Here is a 20,538-nt window from a genome sequence, read left to right as displayed (position 1 = left end):
CAACCACACAAACAGTAACCAACACAAAAGCAGCATATTGCAAGACCATGAAGCTGGTAACCCCCAAAGTCGACAAGATATGATATATACTAACATCACGGCCAATGTAAAGTTTTATTTTGTAAGTCCACTAAATAAAGGCGAAAAATAAGCTAGGATATATCTTATTAGGTGGCATAACAATGATAGGACTCCATAAAGACAGAATATATGACACGTTTCACAAGGGTGAATGGTAATATTGTTCACAATTTGACATTATTCACAATAGTCAAGTCATAGAATATTACACATAAGGAGCACTTGCTTCATCCCGTGCTTTTCACCACCTTCTATTTGTTTGATTCTTTTTCGTATTTGCCGATACAAATTAAAATTTAATAGTTAATCCCTCCCTCTATATTTGGTGCCTTGCACCCTTTATTTGTCTTTATTTTTAAGACCTAACAGACAAAAAGTGATTAATGTATTATAGAGAAATATGATACCATTGCTCATTTAGTTATCTTTTGCTAGGTTTCTAGTAAAGAACACTCTCAATACAACAATAATGATTAATGATATAGCACAAATGATTACCAACTCACAATGTCAAATCGAAGGTTATTCCCAAGCCATTCAACAGAAAAGGCAAAACGCTCTTTATCACCAAGCAAAGCCAATGTGTCAAGGGAGTCAACCTACAACAAAGAGGGATTCAATGTGCGGCAAAACTATTAGGGTAGGAATATTATCAAACTCTCCACCAAGCAGAAATCAAATTTTTAAAAATGGGAACCTGAAGGTTTCTTCTTACCAAAGTTAGGGCATAACCACCAAGAGTATCTTCTCCGCCACAAGACTTGGGTTTTAACTCATCTCGTGGAAAAGCATGCTTCATGTATCCATTAAATGCATGAAAGAACATCTCTTCAACCTGAAGTAAAACATTTTGATCATGTAGTAAATTCAACTAAAAAAAATGTATAAAAAGAAAAGATAGAAAACCAATCAAAATAGTCCAACAAAAACCTCACATGGATAAGTTAGAAAGATGTATTTAAAGTCATGGATTTATTATCTTATACTTCCTCCATTTTCTTTTATTTACAACACAGCCCTATGGCACGCACTTTAAGGAAGAGATTAGATAATGTAAATGACAAACTAAACAAAATAATGTGTGCATATAGTACATAACCCTTCCTTATTCCCGGTGTTGCAATAATCTTGATAAAATCGTCTGCTTACCTTCTCTAATCACCTCCTAAAAGTGTGTCTTAAAGCTAGATTACAAGTAAAAGAAAACATAGGAAGTAATAAGTTTAAAAATTGCCCCGTATTAATTTTGAAAAGGATTGTGAAGCATGATTTGCGATGCTACCACTGCTAGGTGAGGCATGATTTGTCAACTCTAACAAAATGGATCAAAAATTTAGCCGGTTGATTTTAATAAGGTTTAATGACACCAACAATTCCGTTTATTCTATGGTTTAATTCCATTGATAATCTATACCACAATACAAGCAGTCTGACTAGAAATTCAAATCTAATGCTCTTGCTTGCCGAATTCAATAATGGCCATGCAAGTTGAAGATGAAGAGTAAGCAAGCAGCTAAAAACAACAGCAACAACAACAACAATAAATTTCCAATTCTAAGTTTGTAACCTTCTCTAAGAATCTATATATGCTAGCTAGCACATCAAAGGCCTAATAATGTTATCAACCTCAGCTCTTACAAGTCCCAAAACTAAGATGATTCAATTTTCTTGTGAGAGATGACTTAATTGAAATCATCCAGAATTATAATTGTTGCCAATATAAGGCATAGACCACCATCAGAAAGTGACATTAAAAAATTTAGACTAGTTCACTGCGAAGTTACATCAAAGATTTGGAAGACATGGTGCTTCCGAAATTGAGTGAAAATTAATTGTAGGTGGCATCAAGCAAAAAAAAAAAAAGAAAAATCCCTCTAAAGTACATTGATATCCTACAGCATTGATGACATTAAAATCACAATCCCAAACAATGCAGTAATACATTTAATCTGGAGCACATTTAAGAAGAAAATCTATACTCCATTACTCAAAAGTCAGAAAGCAACCAAACAAATGGCTTATGTTAAATACTCCAGATGGTACTCTTGGAATCCACATATTCTTTCATCAGACATTATATACACTTTTTCTTTACTTCATTTTTTTTTTACAGGAATTTGAACTATAATCTTAATTGTCAAGAAAGAATACCTCATCTCTGAGCTGCCTAGCTTCGTTTAGAGTAACACTTTCTGCAAGACTTTTTCCAATGAAAATGCCACATACTGATATAAGAATCCACAAGTTTAGCGTTAACCACGTAACTGATCCTCGCATGACTTCCGGGTCTCTCTACCCTGAAGAAAAAATTGCACAACCAGGCGCCACATTACACAAAATACTCCCTTTATAAATCTAGACCATTTTATTTTCATTACCACTCTATGATTGTTTTTCAGGAAAATAGCCATCCAGTACCACTGGATACATCTTTTACAGCCCTTTTCTATTTTCCTTAATTCCTTATGCACATAAAATCTAACTTCTAACATAATGCTTAATTCATTCCTCATCCAACTTGCAGGTTTTTCATTTTAAGATTTGACTTTTTTTAACGATCCATTCATAAAGTTAGTTACAGCTTTTTGATTCAAGAAATTCACTATCCCTTTCGACTCTAATCACTAACTTATGGGGCAACGTGAGCATTATAGAACACATAACTACTTTTTAGGCCCGGCAATGCCCCGAATTACTGCATTATTTCCATGACATGTACTATGGTAATAGCTTAGTAGCTGACTGACTTTTAAATTAAACTTGTTTAGGAAAGCTTTTCAATATATAATAATAATATAGTAGATTGCACCAATAATTCCATTAATATCTCAACAAGAAAAGAGCCCAAAAGAATCTCAAATCATACGGGAAACGTTGCATAACTTTCAGAGGACGGTATTGTTCTTTTCGACAATCAGAATGTCAATCACCTGTATTGCATAAAACATCCTCCCAATACGATCCAAAAGAACGAACATCAAGTTAGGGAGGAAAGGCATTATTTGATTCAATTATCAAATTAGGCTCATAATTTTCCTTTCTAGCAACATAAAAGCTGGTTATGATCTTCCATATAATCTTAGTAATTAGAACCAATAATTCAAATTTTCGAACCCTAAACTTACTACAATGACAATTAAATTAAATTAAATTAGATCAACGATAAACTCTAGATTGTGAAATTGACATAATGAGTACAAAAAGAAACAACTAATTACCTCAGTAGCTCCTTCAATGGGGATACAAGTATCAGAAGGCGCTTCAATGGAACACGTTGAGTGCGCTTCAATGGAGAACGCTGAGAGAGGAGTAGAAGGAGGTAAGGGCAACATTCATCCGTCTCTTTTTTTTTTTTTTTTTTTGTCTAATTGACAATTAAGCCCTTTTTACTTCACTTCAATGAAAATAATTTTAGTTCCGTAAATTTAATTTCAATTTAGTAACTATCCGGTAATTACAAGTTGATCTCGGTGAGAAACCAAAAATGTTTCTCACGGGGGTAAAATTGTCATGAAAAATAAAGTGCAAGGACTTTGTTGTAATGAGCGAGCTTGACGGTAACAATTGAACAAACGGTAGCCCAGACTTTGACTAATGGTCTCACTAACGTATGCCAAACGAAACCCTATGAGCGAGAAAAGGCGAAAACTGATGGTTTTGGGGCTAAGTTCGCCTTCGTTCCTCTGTTGTTCATCGAATAGTCAAAATTCAAATTCGCTTTTCAGGTCGTAATAAATGTGTTGAATTGCAGAATCATGGAGCTATGTGGAATGTGATCGATATATTGTGGTGAGTAGTTCGTCTTTGCATTGTTCAGTTCGTCCTTGCATTTTAGGAAATCGCAATTGAGGTATGTAGGTTTAGTTTTCACTTAATTGTCAATGTTTGATATTTCGTATTGCCAATTATTTGTAGTTTGAAGCAATTATAGCAATGATATAGCGTATTTGTGCTTATAAGTAAGTAAAGATAAACATTGTTTTCACTTAGCTGCATGTTGATTGCTCGATTGTTGTTAGGGGTGCTGATGAAAAATCTTAGTATCCATTAAAGTGTCATGAGTTTGTTTATTGGCAAAACTTGTTATTGCTTTTAAATTTGTCAAAATTTGTGAAATGTCGCATATGCAGTTTGGTTTGGCAATTATTGGAGATAATGTCCACAGTCCAACATGGATATGGGAATGTAACAATTGTAATTTTCAAATAAATTTGGGTTTCAATTCACATTGTACATGTGAATAATGTTGTAGTTGTGGAATAAATTATGGATTTAGTCAATTATCATGATTATAGGTTAAGAATAATCGATCTGCTGATCCTCAAATGAAAGTTCTATGAAGTGAAACTGTTTATGGTATGGATTTTTCTAGATAGTGAACTATTAATGAAATGTGTATTATTGAAAAGTGAAAACAAGTGTTTTGAAATTGTTAATGAAATGTTAATGTTGTTGTGAAGGATAATTGTATTAGCATTGGTGGTCAAGTGAAGATGAAGGGTAAGGTAATTAAGGAGCAAAATGAAGTGTTTGGTAGGGTATGTCTCATTTTAGTGTTTTGTAGATTTATAAAATTGGAAATCTTGGAAGGTGGAATGTAGTTTGTAATTCTATTTTGTGTCCTAATTGTTGCAGCCACCGAAAATGAATTGTCGTATTGAGACCTCTTCTAGAATATGTCATACATTGGATGAGAGAAGAATTTGGTGGGTTAATGAAATGGGGTTAGGTGGGTTGTTGACTGCTCCAAGTGACATACAATTACCTTGGCAGTTAGGGATATTGGTTAATGAGTCGTATAGATCCTTTGAATAAGGTGCTTGTTGCTCCAGATGGGAAACAATTCTCGTTATCTGCCAATCAAGTACATTGGGTCTTAGGCATTCCAAATGGTGGCTTAACTGTCCTCACTGGTAAATCAATGTCCTCTTTGTTGCAAGAAAAGGTGATTAGAATCCAGGAAAAATATGGTCAACCCTCTAAGACAAGGTCAAGGAAGTTTGCAGGTAGAGTTTACATCTTTATAGGCATACTTGTGAATTTAAAGTTGATTGAAAGGTTGGAGGGAAAATGGGAGGCACATGAGGAGGAGGAATTTAAAACATTGTTCTTGTTGTTATCACTTGAAATGGTGTTATGTCCTACATAGTCTCCTAGGTTGGCTTGTGATTTGTTTCCTGCCTTGACTTGTGCTATGAATGATGCTTCCTGCAATTGGTGTGACTTGGTGTTAAATAAGTTGATGGAGAGAGTTGCCAGATTTTCCCAACGTTTTTTACTCAACCGGTGTTGCCGGTGGATGTGGCGGGTGTACAATCTTTGCAGTGTTATGTATGGAAATGTTCAAACTCAGTCCATTATTGTGTATGTTGTTTCCTGGCTTTATAGGATTTGATATGTGTTGCTTCGATATAGGTTTTTTATCTGGACAAGTTAAACCGGTTTACTGTGCAATGGGGTGAATTTCCCATGAATAAGGTCTGGGACATTAATAAGATTGGTATTTCCACTAAAGAGGATCAAATTGCAAGTGGAGGTGATTATGGTCAATTGGGGGTTAGTGAGTGTGAATTTGTAGTGCATTGATTAATTTGGTCACTTGATTGTTAATAGGGGTTATTGGTTAATAATTGGTTTTTATGTGTGTTTAATTTTTGTAGACTTTGGATGTAGCGTATGGTGAGAGTCATCCAAAGGAAGCTCGGGATAGTAATGGTCCTTCGTGTGAGACAAAGGTATATAAGCATATTATGTGATATAGTGAGTAGTTTAATACCTCTATTATTTGGTTATTAATCGTTGTATACTTGTTTTCTTTGGTTGGTAGGGTGTAGTTCATCATTTTGTTCATCCTCCCGGCCATGGGCATAACATGAAGCGGAGGCGTGGCCGCGTGGTGCACCATCAAACTCAATTCCACAGCAAGTGACACAGCCTAAGCACAGGAGGTTATAATTCAATAAATCCTCCTACTAGCAACATAACAAATGTGCCTACTGAAATACCATGTCCTAAAGTATCGCAATTCTCTCATTTGATGTATGTGTTGTCAGAGGATAATGTAGGCATATCTAGGTGGTAAGTTTTACAATATTTGTAAATGATGTGTATGTCAGTAGTTTTTAATATTTGTACTCTGACAAGGCTGTTTTTTCATCTCCGTTTAGAATTGGTTTTTGTGTTAACTAGACTCCTTGCATGTGTAATACCCTGTATTTTTATACGTATATTAATTTAAAGTATTATTTTATGAAGTATTTAAATAATTTGAAATGAATTATTTATGGTATTTTAATAATTTAAGAAGGTTTATTTTAATAAATTAAAAACTCATTTCTATTTATATATTTGGTTTTGGAAATATTTATTCATTATTTAGAAACTTTGGGGCATATTTAATTTATAAGGGAATTTTTAAAGTCACTGGAATTTTAAGGAAAATACCAAGTTGAATGGGAATGTGAATCATTTGTATCGATTATAGGGAGTTAAACAAGGTAACCATAAAGAACAAATACCCTTTGCCTAGGATATAGATGACTTGTTTGACCAGTTGAAAGGTGCAGCAATATTTTCCAAGATTGATTTGAGGTCTGGATATCATCAACTACGAATTGCGGAAGAGGACATTCCGAAAACAACATTTAGGACGAGGTATGGACACTATGAGTTTACAGTAATGCCTTTTGGGTTAACAAATGCACCTGCAATTTTTTATGGACTTGATGAATAGAGTGTTTCAACCTTTCCTAGACCAATTCATTGTGGTGTTTATAAATGATATTTTGGTTTATTCTAAGATTAGGGAGGACCATGCAAAGCATTTGAGATCAATGTTAGCTACTTTAAGAAATAACTAGTTGTATGCCAAATTCTCAAAGTCAAAGTTTTAGTTGGAGAAGGTAGCATTTTTGGGAAATTTCATATCTAAGGAAGGAGTAGAAGTAGACCGTGCAAAGATCGAAGGTGTGAAGGGGCGGCCTACACCCAAGAATGTGTCGGATATTCGGAGTTTCTTAGGCCTACCCGGATATTACAGGAGATTTGTGAAGGACTTTTCAAGAATAGCTAGTACTATGACTTCGTTGATGAAGAAGGAATCTAAGTTTATTTGGAGCAATAAGTGTGAAGAAGAGTTTCAAACCTTAAAGAAGAGTTTGACAACAACACCAGGGTTAACATTACTTGATGGGAGTGGTTCTTATGATGTGCAGGACTTTAGATACTATAAGCGGAATTGCATGAATCTTATTCATAAGCATCATTCACAAGATCTATGCATAACACACAAAGAACACATAATTATACGTGAAGCGTGATTCCACGAGTGATCGAGCAAGAACAATAAGGAGAACAAGAACCCAAACGTGATTCCTCTACTTGGTCACGGGCAAGGATTGAACCTCCACTAATGCTAGTTAGTTATGATTGAACCCTTCAATCAACCTTCTACGGAGAGGAGAGGAGAGGAGGCAAACGAGCCACAAATCACCACCACCACCACCGTTCGTCCACCTTGGCCGTTGGCCGAACTGTACGGTCAGGGAAGGGGAGAGAGAGGCGTGTGAGTGAAAGGGGGAGGGATTGGTTGCTTGCTTCACAATTCACTGCTTTGGTTAATTGTGTCTTTTCTGCTTAATCTAGGCAAGGCCTCTATTTATATATCACATATATAATTAGAGTCCATTTGAAGCCCAAACTCCTAACCCAATCCAAACTACTCTAGCCTTACAACTTACATGTCTTGTCATTGCCTCATGAAGCCCATTAATGGGCTTCATACTTGTTCAATCCAAAACCCTTGTGTGTGACCTCATCGTATCCATTCTATTTGGCTTTGGACTATTTGACTAGCCCAAAGATCATTTATCATATCTAGCAATAGACAATGACGACCCAAAAGAATGAACTAATTATCTCCATAATAATGATCCTTGATATATTTAGTAATTGCACTTGACGAAGACATAAATCCTTCAATCTCCCACTTGTCTGAGACAAGTGTGAAATATTAAAATTCCTTAAGTCAATGTTTGTCGATTTGATAATATGATTGCATCTCATTTCAAAATCATATTAATCTACAAATCATTTCTTGAATACTGAGTTAGAATTGCAAAAATAAATGATTACTATGTAATCCATTTGAGCACGGCCATGCATTTTCTGAATTCTCCCTCTTCAAGAGGCCATGACACATTCCTAAGTAAATAGGTAGACTCAATCCAATCTTATGGCAACCAAAGCTCCCATTCAACTTTTAAAGCAACCAGGAAACACCTTTTATAGTCCCCTTTTACGGAATGACGTTCGGGTGTACCACAGTTAAATCAATGATTGAATGAAAATAGTGTTCCACTCATGTCGAAGGAATCCACTAATATATTCAAAAGCTCTATATTTTGAACTTCAAAGTAGGTCAATAGTTCGATCATGCATCATTCATGCATACCCATGTGATTGACCGAGTATCTCTATGCCCCTATAGCCCATGAAACTACGCTATCCATTCAATCTTACATGCATGCTAGTCCATTTATTGAAATCATTTATGTCCAATTTAATGATTTCGAACTACGAACTTAAATAATTTATGAATTTAGTTCACCTGTGGGGTTTCATTCATCAAATCACGTATTTGATGATCCCATCAATTCATAATTATTTGGAAACTTTATTTAACATTAAGAACCATAATTAAATAAGAGAAATAATAAATTTCTAATTAAGCATAATTCTGCAAGTAAATGTATTACATACGTAATAAGTTTTCTCAAAACAAATACAACTTAAATTACATGACTTGCTTTAATATAGAAGCCCTAGAGTGAGCCTCGTGTTTGGGTTGTGGAAGGGGTTAAGTAAGAGGATCAGCGATGTTCTCATCCGTATGAACTTTGCAGATCTTAACATCCCGCCTTCCAACGATCTCTTGAATTAGGTGATACTTCCTCTCAACATATTTGTATTTGTAGTGTGACCTTGGCTCCTTTGATTGAGTAATGGCGCCATTGTTGTTACACAACAACTCAATTCCTTCTTGAGCACTAGGTACAATGTCTAGCTCTGTAAGGAACTTCTTGATCCAAATTTCTTCCTTAGCTGCTTCTACTGTAGCCAAATACTCAGATTCTGTCGTAGAGTCTACGACAGTGCTTTGCTTCGAACTCTTCTAGCTCAGTGCTCCTCCATTCAGATAGAAAATGTATCCGGATTGGGATTTGAAATCATCTCTGTTTGTTTGGAAACTCGCATCGGTATAGCCCTTGACAACCAACTCATTTTCGCCACCATAAACTAGAAACATTCCTTTAGTCCTTCTCAAGTACTTAAGGATGTTCTTGGCAGCTGTCCAGTGTGCTTCACCTGGATTTTCTTAAAACCTGCTACACATGCTTAGGGCATATGCAACATCCGGCCTTGTACATATCATGGCATACATAATGGACCCTATTGCAGAGGCATAAGGTACACTAGCCATACGCTTCAACTCTTCTGGCTTTTGAGGGCACTGAGTTTTACTAAGCGTAATACCATGAGACATGGGAAGAAATCCTCTCTTGGAGTCTTTCATGATGAACCTGTCAAGGATCTTATCAATATAAGTCTCTTGACTTAGTCCAATCATCCTTCGAGACCTATCTCGGTGGATCTTGATTCCCAATATGTATTCGGCCTCACCCAAGTCATTCATGGAGAAACAACTCTTCAACAATTCCTTGACTAACTCAAGCATTGGAATATCATTTCCAATGAGCAGTATGCCATCTACATACAAGACTAAGAAAACTAGGTTGTTCCCACTAGACTTCTTGTATACACAAGGTTCGCTCTTGAGGAAACCAAACTGTTTGATTGCCTCATCAAAACGAATGTTCCAACTCCTTGATGCTTGCTTTAATCCATAAATGGATTTCTGAAGCATGCATACCTTTCCAAGATTTTCTAGATCTTCAAAACCCTCAGGTTGTGTCATATACACATCCTTCGTCAAGAACCCATTCAACAAGTTTTGACATCCATCTACCAAATTTCATAATTGAAAAATGCAGCAATCACTAGAAGAATCCGAATAGACTTAAGCATTTCTACTAGGGAAAAGGTTTCGTCATATTCAATACCATGAATTCGTTTGAAGCCTTTTGCAACCAGCCTTGCTTTACAGATGTAGGCATTTCCATCTTTGTCTGTCTTGATCTTGTAGACCCATTTGCAACCAATGGGTTTGACCCGATCAGGAAAGTCTACTATGGCCCACACATCATTTTCAAACATGGAGTCCTTTTCGGATTTCATGGCCTTAAGCCATTTTTCTGAGTCGAGGCTCGCCAAAGCTTACTTGTAGGTTGTGGGTTCCGCACTCTCCAATAGGAAGATTTCGAAATACTCGGTTAATTGAACATCAACAAACTGTTTGTTTCTGATTCTGCTAGACCTACGAAGGGTAGGAGCAACAGTAGAAATATTCTCTTCAACTCTTTGAAGATTTTCGCAAGAATTAGATTCAAGTGGGACGATAGGAGTATCGCTAGTTGACTTAGCTTGCTCCGACGCATGACTTGTCAAACTAGTTGACTCATGTGCCCTCGCCTCTGGCATGGTGTTATCCACATCCATTTATTGCTCATCTCGAATTTCTTCAAGAACCACTTTACTCCCACTTGGCTTTGTAGAAAGAAATTCTCTTTCTAAAAAGACACCATTGCGAACAACAAACACTTTGTTATCTTCGCGATTGTAGAAGTAATACCCTTTTGTTTCTTTGGGATAACCCACGAAGAAACATTTGTCTGATTTAGGGCCTAGTTTATCGCCTTGTAAACGTTTTACATAGGCTTCACATCCCCAAATCTTGAGAAAAGACAACTTTGGAACCTTTCCACTCCATAACTCATATGGCATCTTTTCAACTGCTTTGGACGGGCTTCTGTTTAGTATGTTCACAGCTGTCTCTAAAGCATATCCCCAGAACGATATGTGCAGATCAATAAAGCTCATCATGGATCGACCCATGTCGAGCAAAGTTCGATTCCTCTTTTCTGACACACCATTTAATTGTGGTGTTCCTGGAGGAGTTAATTGTGAAAGTATTCCATAATCCCTCAGATGATCATCAAAGTCTTGGGTTAAATATTCACCACCACAATCAAATCGCAGTGCTTTAATTGTATTCTCAAGCTGATTTTGTATTTATTCTAGAATTCCTTGAACTTTTTATAAGATTCCAACTTGTGCTTCATTAAGTAGATATAGCCATACCTACTTAAATCATCAGTAAAGGTAATGAAGTAGTTAAATCCACCTCTAGATTTTGAATTCATTGGTCCACACACATCCGTATGTATGAGTCCCAAAAGGTCACTAGCTCTTTCACCCTTTCCTGTAAAAGGTGACTTGGTCATCTTACCTAACAAGCATGAGTCACAATTCTCAAATGATTCATAATCAAATGAGGATAAGAGTCCATCCTTTTGTAATTTTTGGATGCGCGATTGGTTTATGTGACCTAACCTATGATGCCATAAGTAGGTTTGGTTTGATTGATTTGTTTTACGCATTTTATGATCTATGTTGTAAACATGAGTTGTATAGTCTAAAATATACAAACCATTAATCAATTTTGCGTTCGCATATAACATATGATCTTTAGAAATATAACAACTTTTGTCTCTTATTTCAAAAGAAAAACCTTCAGTATCTAACACTGGAATTGAAATAATGCTTTTGGTAATTGTTGGGACATAATAACAGTTATTAAGTACCAAAATAAGACCAGATGGGAGCTTCAAATGATAGCTTCCAACAGCAAGTGCATCAACTTTTGCTCCATTTCCTATTCGAAGAGTTATCTCCCCTTTAGCTAACTTCCTACTCCCTTTTAAGCCCTGCACTTAACAATGTGAGCACCATAACCGGTATCGAATACCCAAGTGGAAGGAGTAAGATTGATTTCTACAAAAAATATACTAGGTAAATTCTTACCTGCCATTTTCAACGACATGTTATGAGGACATTCTGGTAAGTAGCAAGACCACTTACCGCAATAGAAACACTGGCTTCCTTCTTTCTTCAAGTACTCTTCTGTATAGTTGATCAATAAATCGACAAGCGTGATTGTAGAGCCTTCATCATCATGAATAAGTTTGATGAGATCAAATGCAGCATGGAGTGAAAACGAAATTATGTCATGAGCAGACACATCATCAAATGATCTCCCTAGGATGTCATCTAATTGAGTAACTCAATCAGTTCCTTAACATGGGTCCTCACTGACTGACCAGGTATGAGTTTCTTAGACATTATCTTACAATGAATATTGTAAGTCTCAAACCTTACACTGTCAGTCTAGGAGTAATATGTGAAAATCAAATCAACGATTTCCTTGACATTCTTATCGATGATGCCTCCACTTCCTAATGCCCCTATGCCCCTTCTACAGACAGCATGTAGGCATTCTCGCAGTAAGGTTGGCTCATAATCCTTAAGCCTTCTTTTCAAACAATTGGAATAGAGGCTAACATGAGATTCTTGACTTTCTTTTCATTTGAAACATCTTTCGCATGCCTTTCAGGAGTAAAACGCACTGTGAATCTGCTTTCAATGGGAGTATATAGGCGAGCTTCGAGCCCATGGCTCTTTAGAACACTTCTTAGCTCCCTTTCCGAATCCCTGATGTTTCTGAGATTTAGCCTTGTTATCAATTTGGTTGGCAAGTTAGTGTTGTCGTTAAAGCTATTCATCTACAAACAAAAACGAGGCAAAGTTCAATAATTATTTTTAATAAATTTTAAAGCACCACAAGCGAATTAAATAAGTTACTTTAAACACTTTATTCAATATTAAATGATCCCAATTTGAATTAAGTGATTCCAAGACCCTTTATTTGTGCAATAATTGACCGGACTTTTGCCCTACCATCAACCATTGCATTTTCAAGGTGAGTAAACTTTTTACTGATTACAAATCTTGTAACTCTTGGTTGAATAATTAACCATCTCATGTTTAATTATTACCCTTTGCTTCAAGGTTCTAAATTCTTTAGGTAACCTTGTTGAGCACAACTAATTAAAATTGCAAAACTTGATTTACCCCGAGTTACCTAAGATATAAAAATGACACCCAGCTTTGGCATGACCTATCATTAATTATCAAAGGGTTGTTGGGTTTTTAATTGGAAAAACAATCTTAATATTACCGGGACCTAGATTTATTATGTTGTGATTATTTAGCGAACTCTAGCACATCATCACAAGCATTAATAAAACCTAGCATGCATAATCTACTAATGCATAAATAAAACATGACATAGTATGACCCCTTAATCCTAAGAAAACTAATGACGCAAAAGCTCCCACTTGAACCTTCATGGATCTCATCCACCTTGTTCCTTTGGGCCTTTACTCCATGGGCTTCTTGGATTAACTGAAACCGGTAATTATATTCTATTCTATTTACTACTTAAATAAAATAAAATAAAATACAAAAATACTTAACGGTACGCAGACCGTATTTAGATTACAAAAATACATCACGATGCGCAGATCGTATTTTGAATCTACGGGCCATACTAGTCTATATATAGCAAAATAATATCATATATTATAAATATTGCCATACAATAAATCACTCAACATGCTTGCCTAAACTACAACATCAAATGTTCATAATTAAGGAAACATGGTACCAAAATATCTCATATTTGAACTGTAACTAGATAATATCATAAATTATTCATGACCTATTATAAAATATCATATATTCTAATTTAGTATGAGATAGAATCAAATCTTATTTAAATCTTAGAAACATAAATCATATAATTCTCCATGATTATCCTAACTAATTTAGGAGATTCTATCCTAATTACTTAGCCAATCACATAATTTTAAATCAATTATTTCCTAAAATAATTATGGAATGATCTCATTATTAAATCAATTATTATCCATATAGAATCTTTTGCTCAAAATATCTAACAAACTTATCAAAATTAACAACTTTAATTTTAAAAACTTATCTTTTTTCAAAATAAATCTGATTTCGAATTTTAAAATAAAATATAATATTTTTTTTGAAATCTGCGCCAGCCAATGTGGTGTGGCCGACCGAAGCCACCCACGGTGGCTGTACACGCGACGCGCAACAGCACAGCAATGTCGCGCAACCGTTGCACGGTGCTGCTGTTGCTCCCTCCGTTTCCCGGACCTGCTGCCCCTCCCCCACCCTCCCTCTTGGACCACCAGCAGCGGCAGCCACTGCGGCTGTGCCACCCAGCTGCGTCTGCCGCCACAAAACAGCAACAAAAACAATTTTTTCTTTTGAAAGTTTCAATTTAATTAAAAACAGCTCTTGCTAAAATAAATTAAATTGGTCCAAGTTATTAAAATTAAATCACATTCAATTTTAAAATTAGGGTTCTTCATAAAATAATTCCCATTTCAATTTAACACTTAAATTAAATCTTTGATCATGCAAAATTCACAATTTATACATGAAATCAAATAAATTAAATTCATGAAGCATAAAACAATCGAAATTATTCAAAAATCAAAACACAAATCAAAATTTAAGGTTAAGGGTTTCAAAATTTTCGAACCAAGAGGGGCAAAAATCAATCCGTTGTTAGGCTAAATTCAAGCAAAATAAATCACATTTAATGATTCCATATGTTAAATCACATTTAAAATAATAATTGACCCATAATTAAATTATTTTCCCTCTTAATTGAATTAAAATTTGTGGACAACAAAGAATTATGATCAATATGTGTACTTGCATTAGGCTAGCTGATACCACTGTAGGAATTTAGATACTATAAGCGAAATTGCATGAATCATATTCATAAGCATCTAATCACAAGATCTATGCATAACACACAAAGAACACATAATTATACCTTTGAAGCGTGATTCCATGAGTGATCGAGCAAGAACAATAAGGAGAACAAGAACTACCCCAAATGTGATTCCTCTACTTGATCCACGGGCAAGGATTGAACCTCCACTAATGCTAGTTAGTTGTGATTGAACCCTTCAATCAACCTTCTACGGAGAAGAGAGGAGAAAAACGAGCCACGAACCACCACCGTGTGTCCACCTTGGGCTGATGGCCGAACTGTACGATCAGGGGAGGGGAGAGAGAGGCGTATGAGTGAGAAGGGGAGGGAGTTGGTTACTTGCTTCACAATTCACTGCTTTGGTTAATTGTGTCTTTTCTGCTTAACCTAGGCCCAGGCCTCTATTTATATTTCACATATATAATTAGAGTCCATGTGAAGCCCAAACTCCTAACCCAATCCTAACTACTCAAGCCTTACAACTTACATGGCTTGTCATTATATTACCTCATGAGGCCCATTAATGGGCTTCATACTTGTTCAATCCAAAACCCTTGTGTGTGACCTCATAGGATCCATTCTATTGGGCTTTAGACTATTTGACTAGACCAAAGATCATTTATCATATCTAGCAACAGACAATGATGACCCAAAAGAATGAACTAATTATCTCCATAATAATGATCCTTGATATATCTAGTATTTGAATTTGACGAAGACGTAAATCCTTCAATGATGTGTATAGCGAAGCACCTAAGAATGGACTTGGATGTGTTTTGATGCAAAATGGGAAGGTGATTGCTTATGCATTGAGACAATTAAAGCCACATGAAGTTAACTACCCTACTCACGATCTAGAACTTGCAGCGGTAGTGTTAGCGTTGAAAATATGGAGGCATTATTTGTATGGAGTGAAACGTAGAATATTATCTGATCATCAGTGTTTGAAGTATCTTTTCACGCAATCAAATTTAAACATGAGTCAACGTAGGTGGTTAGAGTTCTTCCATGACTAGAGCTTTAGAAGCGCCTTGAAAATCAGTGTTTGATGCAATTACCCCGTATAGATATAGAATTCACCAAAGGCTTGGATTGAATCCTATAAAGTTTCTATTAAGTTAGAAATGAACCTATGACTACAAGCATACTATTTACTATTGGATAGTAAGGGAATAGTGTCTTGTAAAATAGCTACGACAAATCCGAATTCCAGAAATGGTTAGAGGCCATAAAATCCGAAATAGACTCCATGTTTGAAACTTGATTAATTTACATGAAGGGTAAAGACCCATCAATCGCAAATAAGTTTTCAAGGTGAAAACTAACAAATATGAAAATGTATATGTATACATAGCTAGATTGGTTGAAAAGGTTATAATTAAATTCACGGCGTTGATTTTAATAAAACTTATTCACTTATTGGAATGCTTAAGTCTTTTTGTGATTATTCTAGCAAATTGCGCATATGAAATATGGCAAAATAGATATCGAAACTACCTTCCAAAAAATGGGATTTTGGAAGAGACTATGGATATAGTCTAAGGGTTTTGTTAATCTAAATAATTCTAGATATGAAAGCAAGCTCAAGAAATCCATTGGTGGATTGAGGGAAACATTGCATGTAGGAATTATAACATGTTTTCTCATAAAGGTTAGCTTATGGAGGAACATAGAAATTCTTTTAGATAAGAAGTTTAGTGGGAGCAAAAGTTAATTTCTTAAGGTCCAATAAGAAGTTTATGAACTTTATTGTAAAATGGCTATCAAACTCTAAATGCTTATATTTGAAATTATTTTTCAATAATGGATCAAGCCAAAGGCGATACTTAGTACATAGTGGAAATTAAGATCAATTGGATAGACTTAATAAAATGTTTGAACGAGTAAAGGAATTTACCGTGTTAAACATGAAGGACTTGAAAATCCTTTCGATCTATATGTATAAAACTAAGTAAATGTTTGAACTAAATATAATCTAGGAAAATACTAAGTCAAACATGAAAAACCCTAGTAGAGACTTTCAACTGTATCATATAGTATAGCAAAAAGTTTAGCAAGACTCGGTGAAACTAAGTGAGCTAAAAGGCACATGAGTGGGATCAAATTGGGAATAGTTCTGCAATTGAATCCATCATGTATGCTACGATATGGAATCGGAACATGACTTATATGCTTAAAGCATGACAAATATAAAGTACCAATCGACTTAATTCTAAATAATGGATCATTAGATTATGATCAAGAACATCCAAAGTACTTGGTTAAGTAAAAGGATGAGTTCTTGATGCATGGAAACAACGATAAATAAGTATTGATGTTGCGAGCACAACCTTAGCAAGGATTAGATCCTTGATAAGGAAGTCATTTATAAGCACGAGCTTAAATGCGTCATGGCTTGAGAATGGTAACATGGACTTGTATCCATGTGTAATGTGCGGAATTATAAGGTAAATTTCCATGATCACAAATGATTAAGGTATCCCAAATCATTGTGAATCGGTTGGAGTAAAATCCAAGCAAAGCATCATTAGGAAGTCTACTAAAATATATGTTGAGAGTATTGTTGCCTTAAAGGCAATAATAGGGAAGTTGTTCAATGGATAGTTCGTAGTTGAACTTTGATAATTGTAGGTTGCCAAGTTGAAGATCTCAAATCATGAAAATGAGTAGGAGCCATCACTTGGGCAATAAATCCTAAATCACATGTAATCCATAACACACTCGAATTTTATCATCTTATTATAAAAGTGTTCGATAATGAAGATGCTAAGATTTGCAAAGTAATGATAACTAAACCTGTGCAATAAATGAACCACAACATTCACAATTGCGCAAAAGAAATCAAGCATATTAGATATGGGTGTGATTTCTGTAAATATTTTGTAAAGAGTATTACTCTTTAAAACGTTTTGGGAAACCATTTATCATAAGATGAAACGTTGAAAAGTTTCATAGTGGAATAAATATTATTATTATTATTCCTTGATCATTTAATTGTGGTTTAGAATTAAATTACGAGTCAATTTGATTTGACTATATTCAAAATGGGGTATCAAGACAATGTTTTGGATAAAGAAACACCTATTAAGTGAACATTGAATATCATATCGAAAGTATCCCTAATCAAGGTCATTTGAAGGTTGGACAACTAATGACCGTGTGAGATTAGTGTGTATTATGATTTATAGCACTGTTTCTTGTGCTACAAGAACATGAATGTCATAAATTATTTGCACAGGTATAAGTTTAGAACTATACCGGATCGACCTATGAGAATACTTTAAAAGAGATTTAATAATCGTCATAAGTATAGTACTCATTATGGCTATCGGTACCTCTTTCCTCGACCATGAGTAATGTAAGCTCTCTTGTTTAAGTACTAGTCCATTTTGATGTTGTCAAACATCTGCCGTACAAGGGGATTATAAAGGAAACACTGAAGCGGCTAGGCCTCTTAGTAAGGGAAGCTTAACAATACAAGACTGGGAATGTCCTCCTATTAACAATAGGAAATATGTCTTTGTTGTTTACAAAACCTCTCGAAGAACGAGACTGTGAAAATGCATGGGCGTGCTCAGATGGATTTTAGAAATCATCTGTACTTGACAGTCGAACTCAAAATTTCGAGAAACACTTCTGGACGTAATAAGGATGACGATTAATCTTACCTTATAGTTCATGAAGAGGCATTAAGTGACATAGGAAAAAGGCAATACACAAACAGCACACTTGTCCGGAAGAACAAGTGGAAGATTGAAAACAAATGGTGTCCTTCGTACAAGTGTATTATTCCAATAGAGGGTTCGAAATTAATTAGGAAGGCTAATTATTCAGTAAAGTCAAGTGATCGAAATGCCTAGCTGGAGGCCGCTTCCGATCAGTAAGATTAATATAATTAATCTTACAGCTTGCTCTTGACTGAACCCTATGGGTCACACCCAATCGTGTAACCGAACAAAGGCGGCGAATTAATCCAAAGGATTAAATAAGTCGATAAGGATCTTTACGAACTCAGACGTCGAAGCCGAGCGTCGAACGTCGATTCAATTCAAGGAATCAACGAAGACGATAAATAAGTCAAACAACAAGTTAACGCATAGCCGTAGCCTCGCATTGGCCTAGCCAAGTGAGGGCTAGGCTGTATAGGGCTGATAGCCTAAGCGCTAGCTAGGCCGCAAGCCAAGCAGCTCCATGTGGGTGCTGGCTGGGGATTGCTTGTCGAGCTTGCATGCTAGCAGTGCTATCAAGGCCAGCCGCATGCTAGTGCGCTGGGCCTCGCTAACTGCTGCTAGCGCTAGCCAGCCCGGGGTGCTTGCCCAGCAAGAGCAGCAGCAGCCCCACATCACACAGCAACCCGCATCGCATGCGAGGCCTGCTTGTGTGGGCTGGTGCGCCATGGGCCAACACGGCGGCCCAGCCAAGGCATCAGGCGCCAGCGCGGCAGCCTTGGTGGCCAAGGCAGTGCCGCACATGGTTGGCCCGGTTTATGGGAGTTAGGTATTCTTGGGGAGCAAGGAGGCCATGTGGTCCTCCTTGTGGTCCTCACCTACTCCCTCCCTCATGTTGACACTTGTTGTTTGATTATTGCTTTGCTTAATTAATTTGATTTAGAATTAAATTAATTGCTTATTTTCTCACTTTACCAACTCTCCCACATAGAAAGATGATTGAGGTTTTTGGGAATGCTTTACCTATAAATACCAACCTTAGGAGTTGGGAATTTACACTTTGTGTAGAACTTAATAAGGCATCTCCCATAAGCATGAGAAAACCTTTAAGTTCGTAAAACTTTAAAAGCTTGGTTCGGTCTCGTCTAAGCTACGAGATAGGAACCTTGTACGGGCGCGTGGGTGTGCGAAGTAGGAGGATTCGCGCGTGCTTGTCTAGAGCTTTCCGAGGGTCGTGCTCGTGCTCGGGTGAAGCACGCTTCGAGGGTAAGATGGTATTTTCCCTTCTCTCTCTCTCTTATGTGTTTATTGCTTTATTAATTGCATGTTTATTAGTTAGTTGTAATAATTATGCATGTGGTCCGGGCCGGGTTTTGGTTCCGCATGGTGCTCGCGCACCGTAAAACCCAACATACGTATATTTGCTAATAAATATTATCAACTATTAGTATATGTTAATGTTAGCATTTATATATTCACTAAATTTGTAAGTTGGCACTAGTACTTCTTTTACATGGCTAAATTCATTATTCTATTGCTAAATTTTTCATAACCTATAACGTGCACATGTCAGTCCTTTTAGGATCATTTAATGCATACCTGTCCGTTGTTTATTTTCCATTATAAAAAGGCACATGCACGACCCACCCTTATTCCTTTGCATTGCATCTCCCTTTTCAAGATTTCCCCTGTTTCCAAATCAAACTCAAAAATGGAAAACTCAACATTTGACCCCGAAAACCCAGTGTACCCTCCTGAAAGCTACGCTGTGACCACACCAAATAAAGTTATTTTCCGTGAACCAAACACAACCGGAAAACCAGATATCAATTTCAACAAGTTCATGTACTTTGCACCCAAACCTGGGAACGGTTATCTCTAAATTCTGAGTGATCACTGCATTCGGACATTATTTGTAGTCCAGAAAGCCCTTGGGAGTAAAAATTGTAAGGA

The 20,538-nt window shown here is 36.2% G+C and overlaps 1 protein-coding gene across 2 annotated transcripts in view; it reads right to left on the bottom strand.

The window, feature by feature from the left end:
* LOC110704792 (alpha-mannosidase I MNS4-like) overlaps positions 1-3,592 on the bottom strand; it is a 28,671-nt gene extending 25,079 nt beyond the window's left edge. Inside the window, exons 1-4 of one of the 2 annotated variants that reach the window (XM_021882603.1) lie at positions 3,300-3,592; positions 2,233-2,378; positions 797-916; positions 588-680 (exon numbers count right to left, since the gene is read on the bottom strand). In XM_021882603.1, the coding sequence (XP_021738295.1) occupies positions 588-680; positions 797-916; positions 2,233-2,358 (339 nt within the window). In that variant the 5' untranslated portion in view covers positions 2,359-2,378; positions 3,300-3,592. The remainder of the gene's footprint in view (positions 1-587; positions 681-796; positions 917-2,232; positions 2,379-3,299) is intronic. The other variant, XM_021882602.1, reaches the window with a different exon arrangement.
* Positions 3,593-20,538: the final 16,946 nt, after the last annotated feature.

The sequence above is a fragment of the Chenopodium quinoa genome, unplaced genomic scaffold, assembly GCF_001683475.1.
Source record: "Chenopodium quinoa cultivar QQ74 unplaced genomic scaffold, ASM168347v1, whole genome shotgun sequence".
Classification (NCBI taxonomy): domain Eukaryota; kingdom Viridiplantae; phylum Streptophyta; class Magnoliopsida; order Caryophyllales; family Amaranthaceae; genus Chenopodium; species Chenopodium quinoa.
This window is presented reverse-complemented; position numbering and strand designations above follow the sequence as displayed.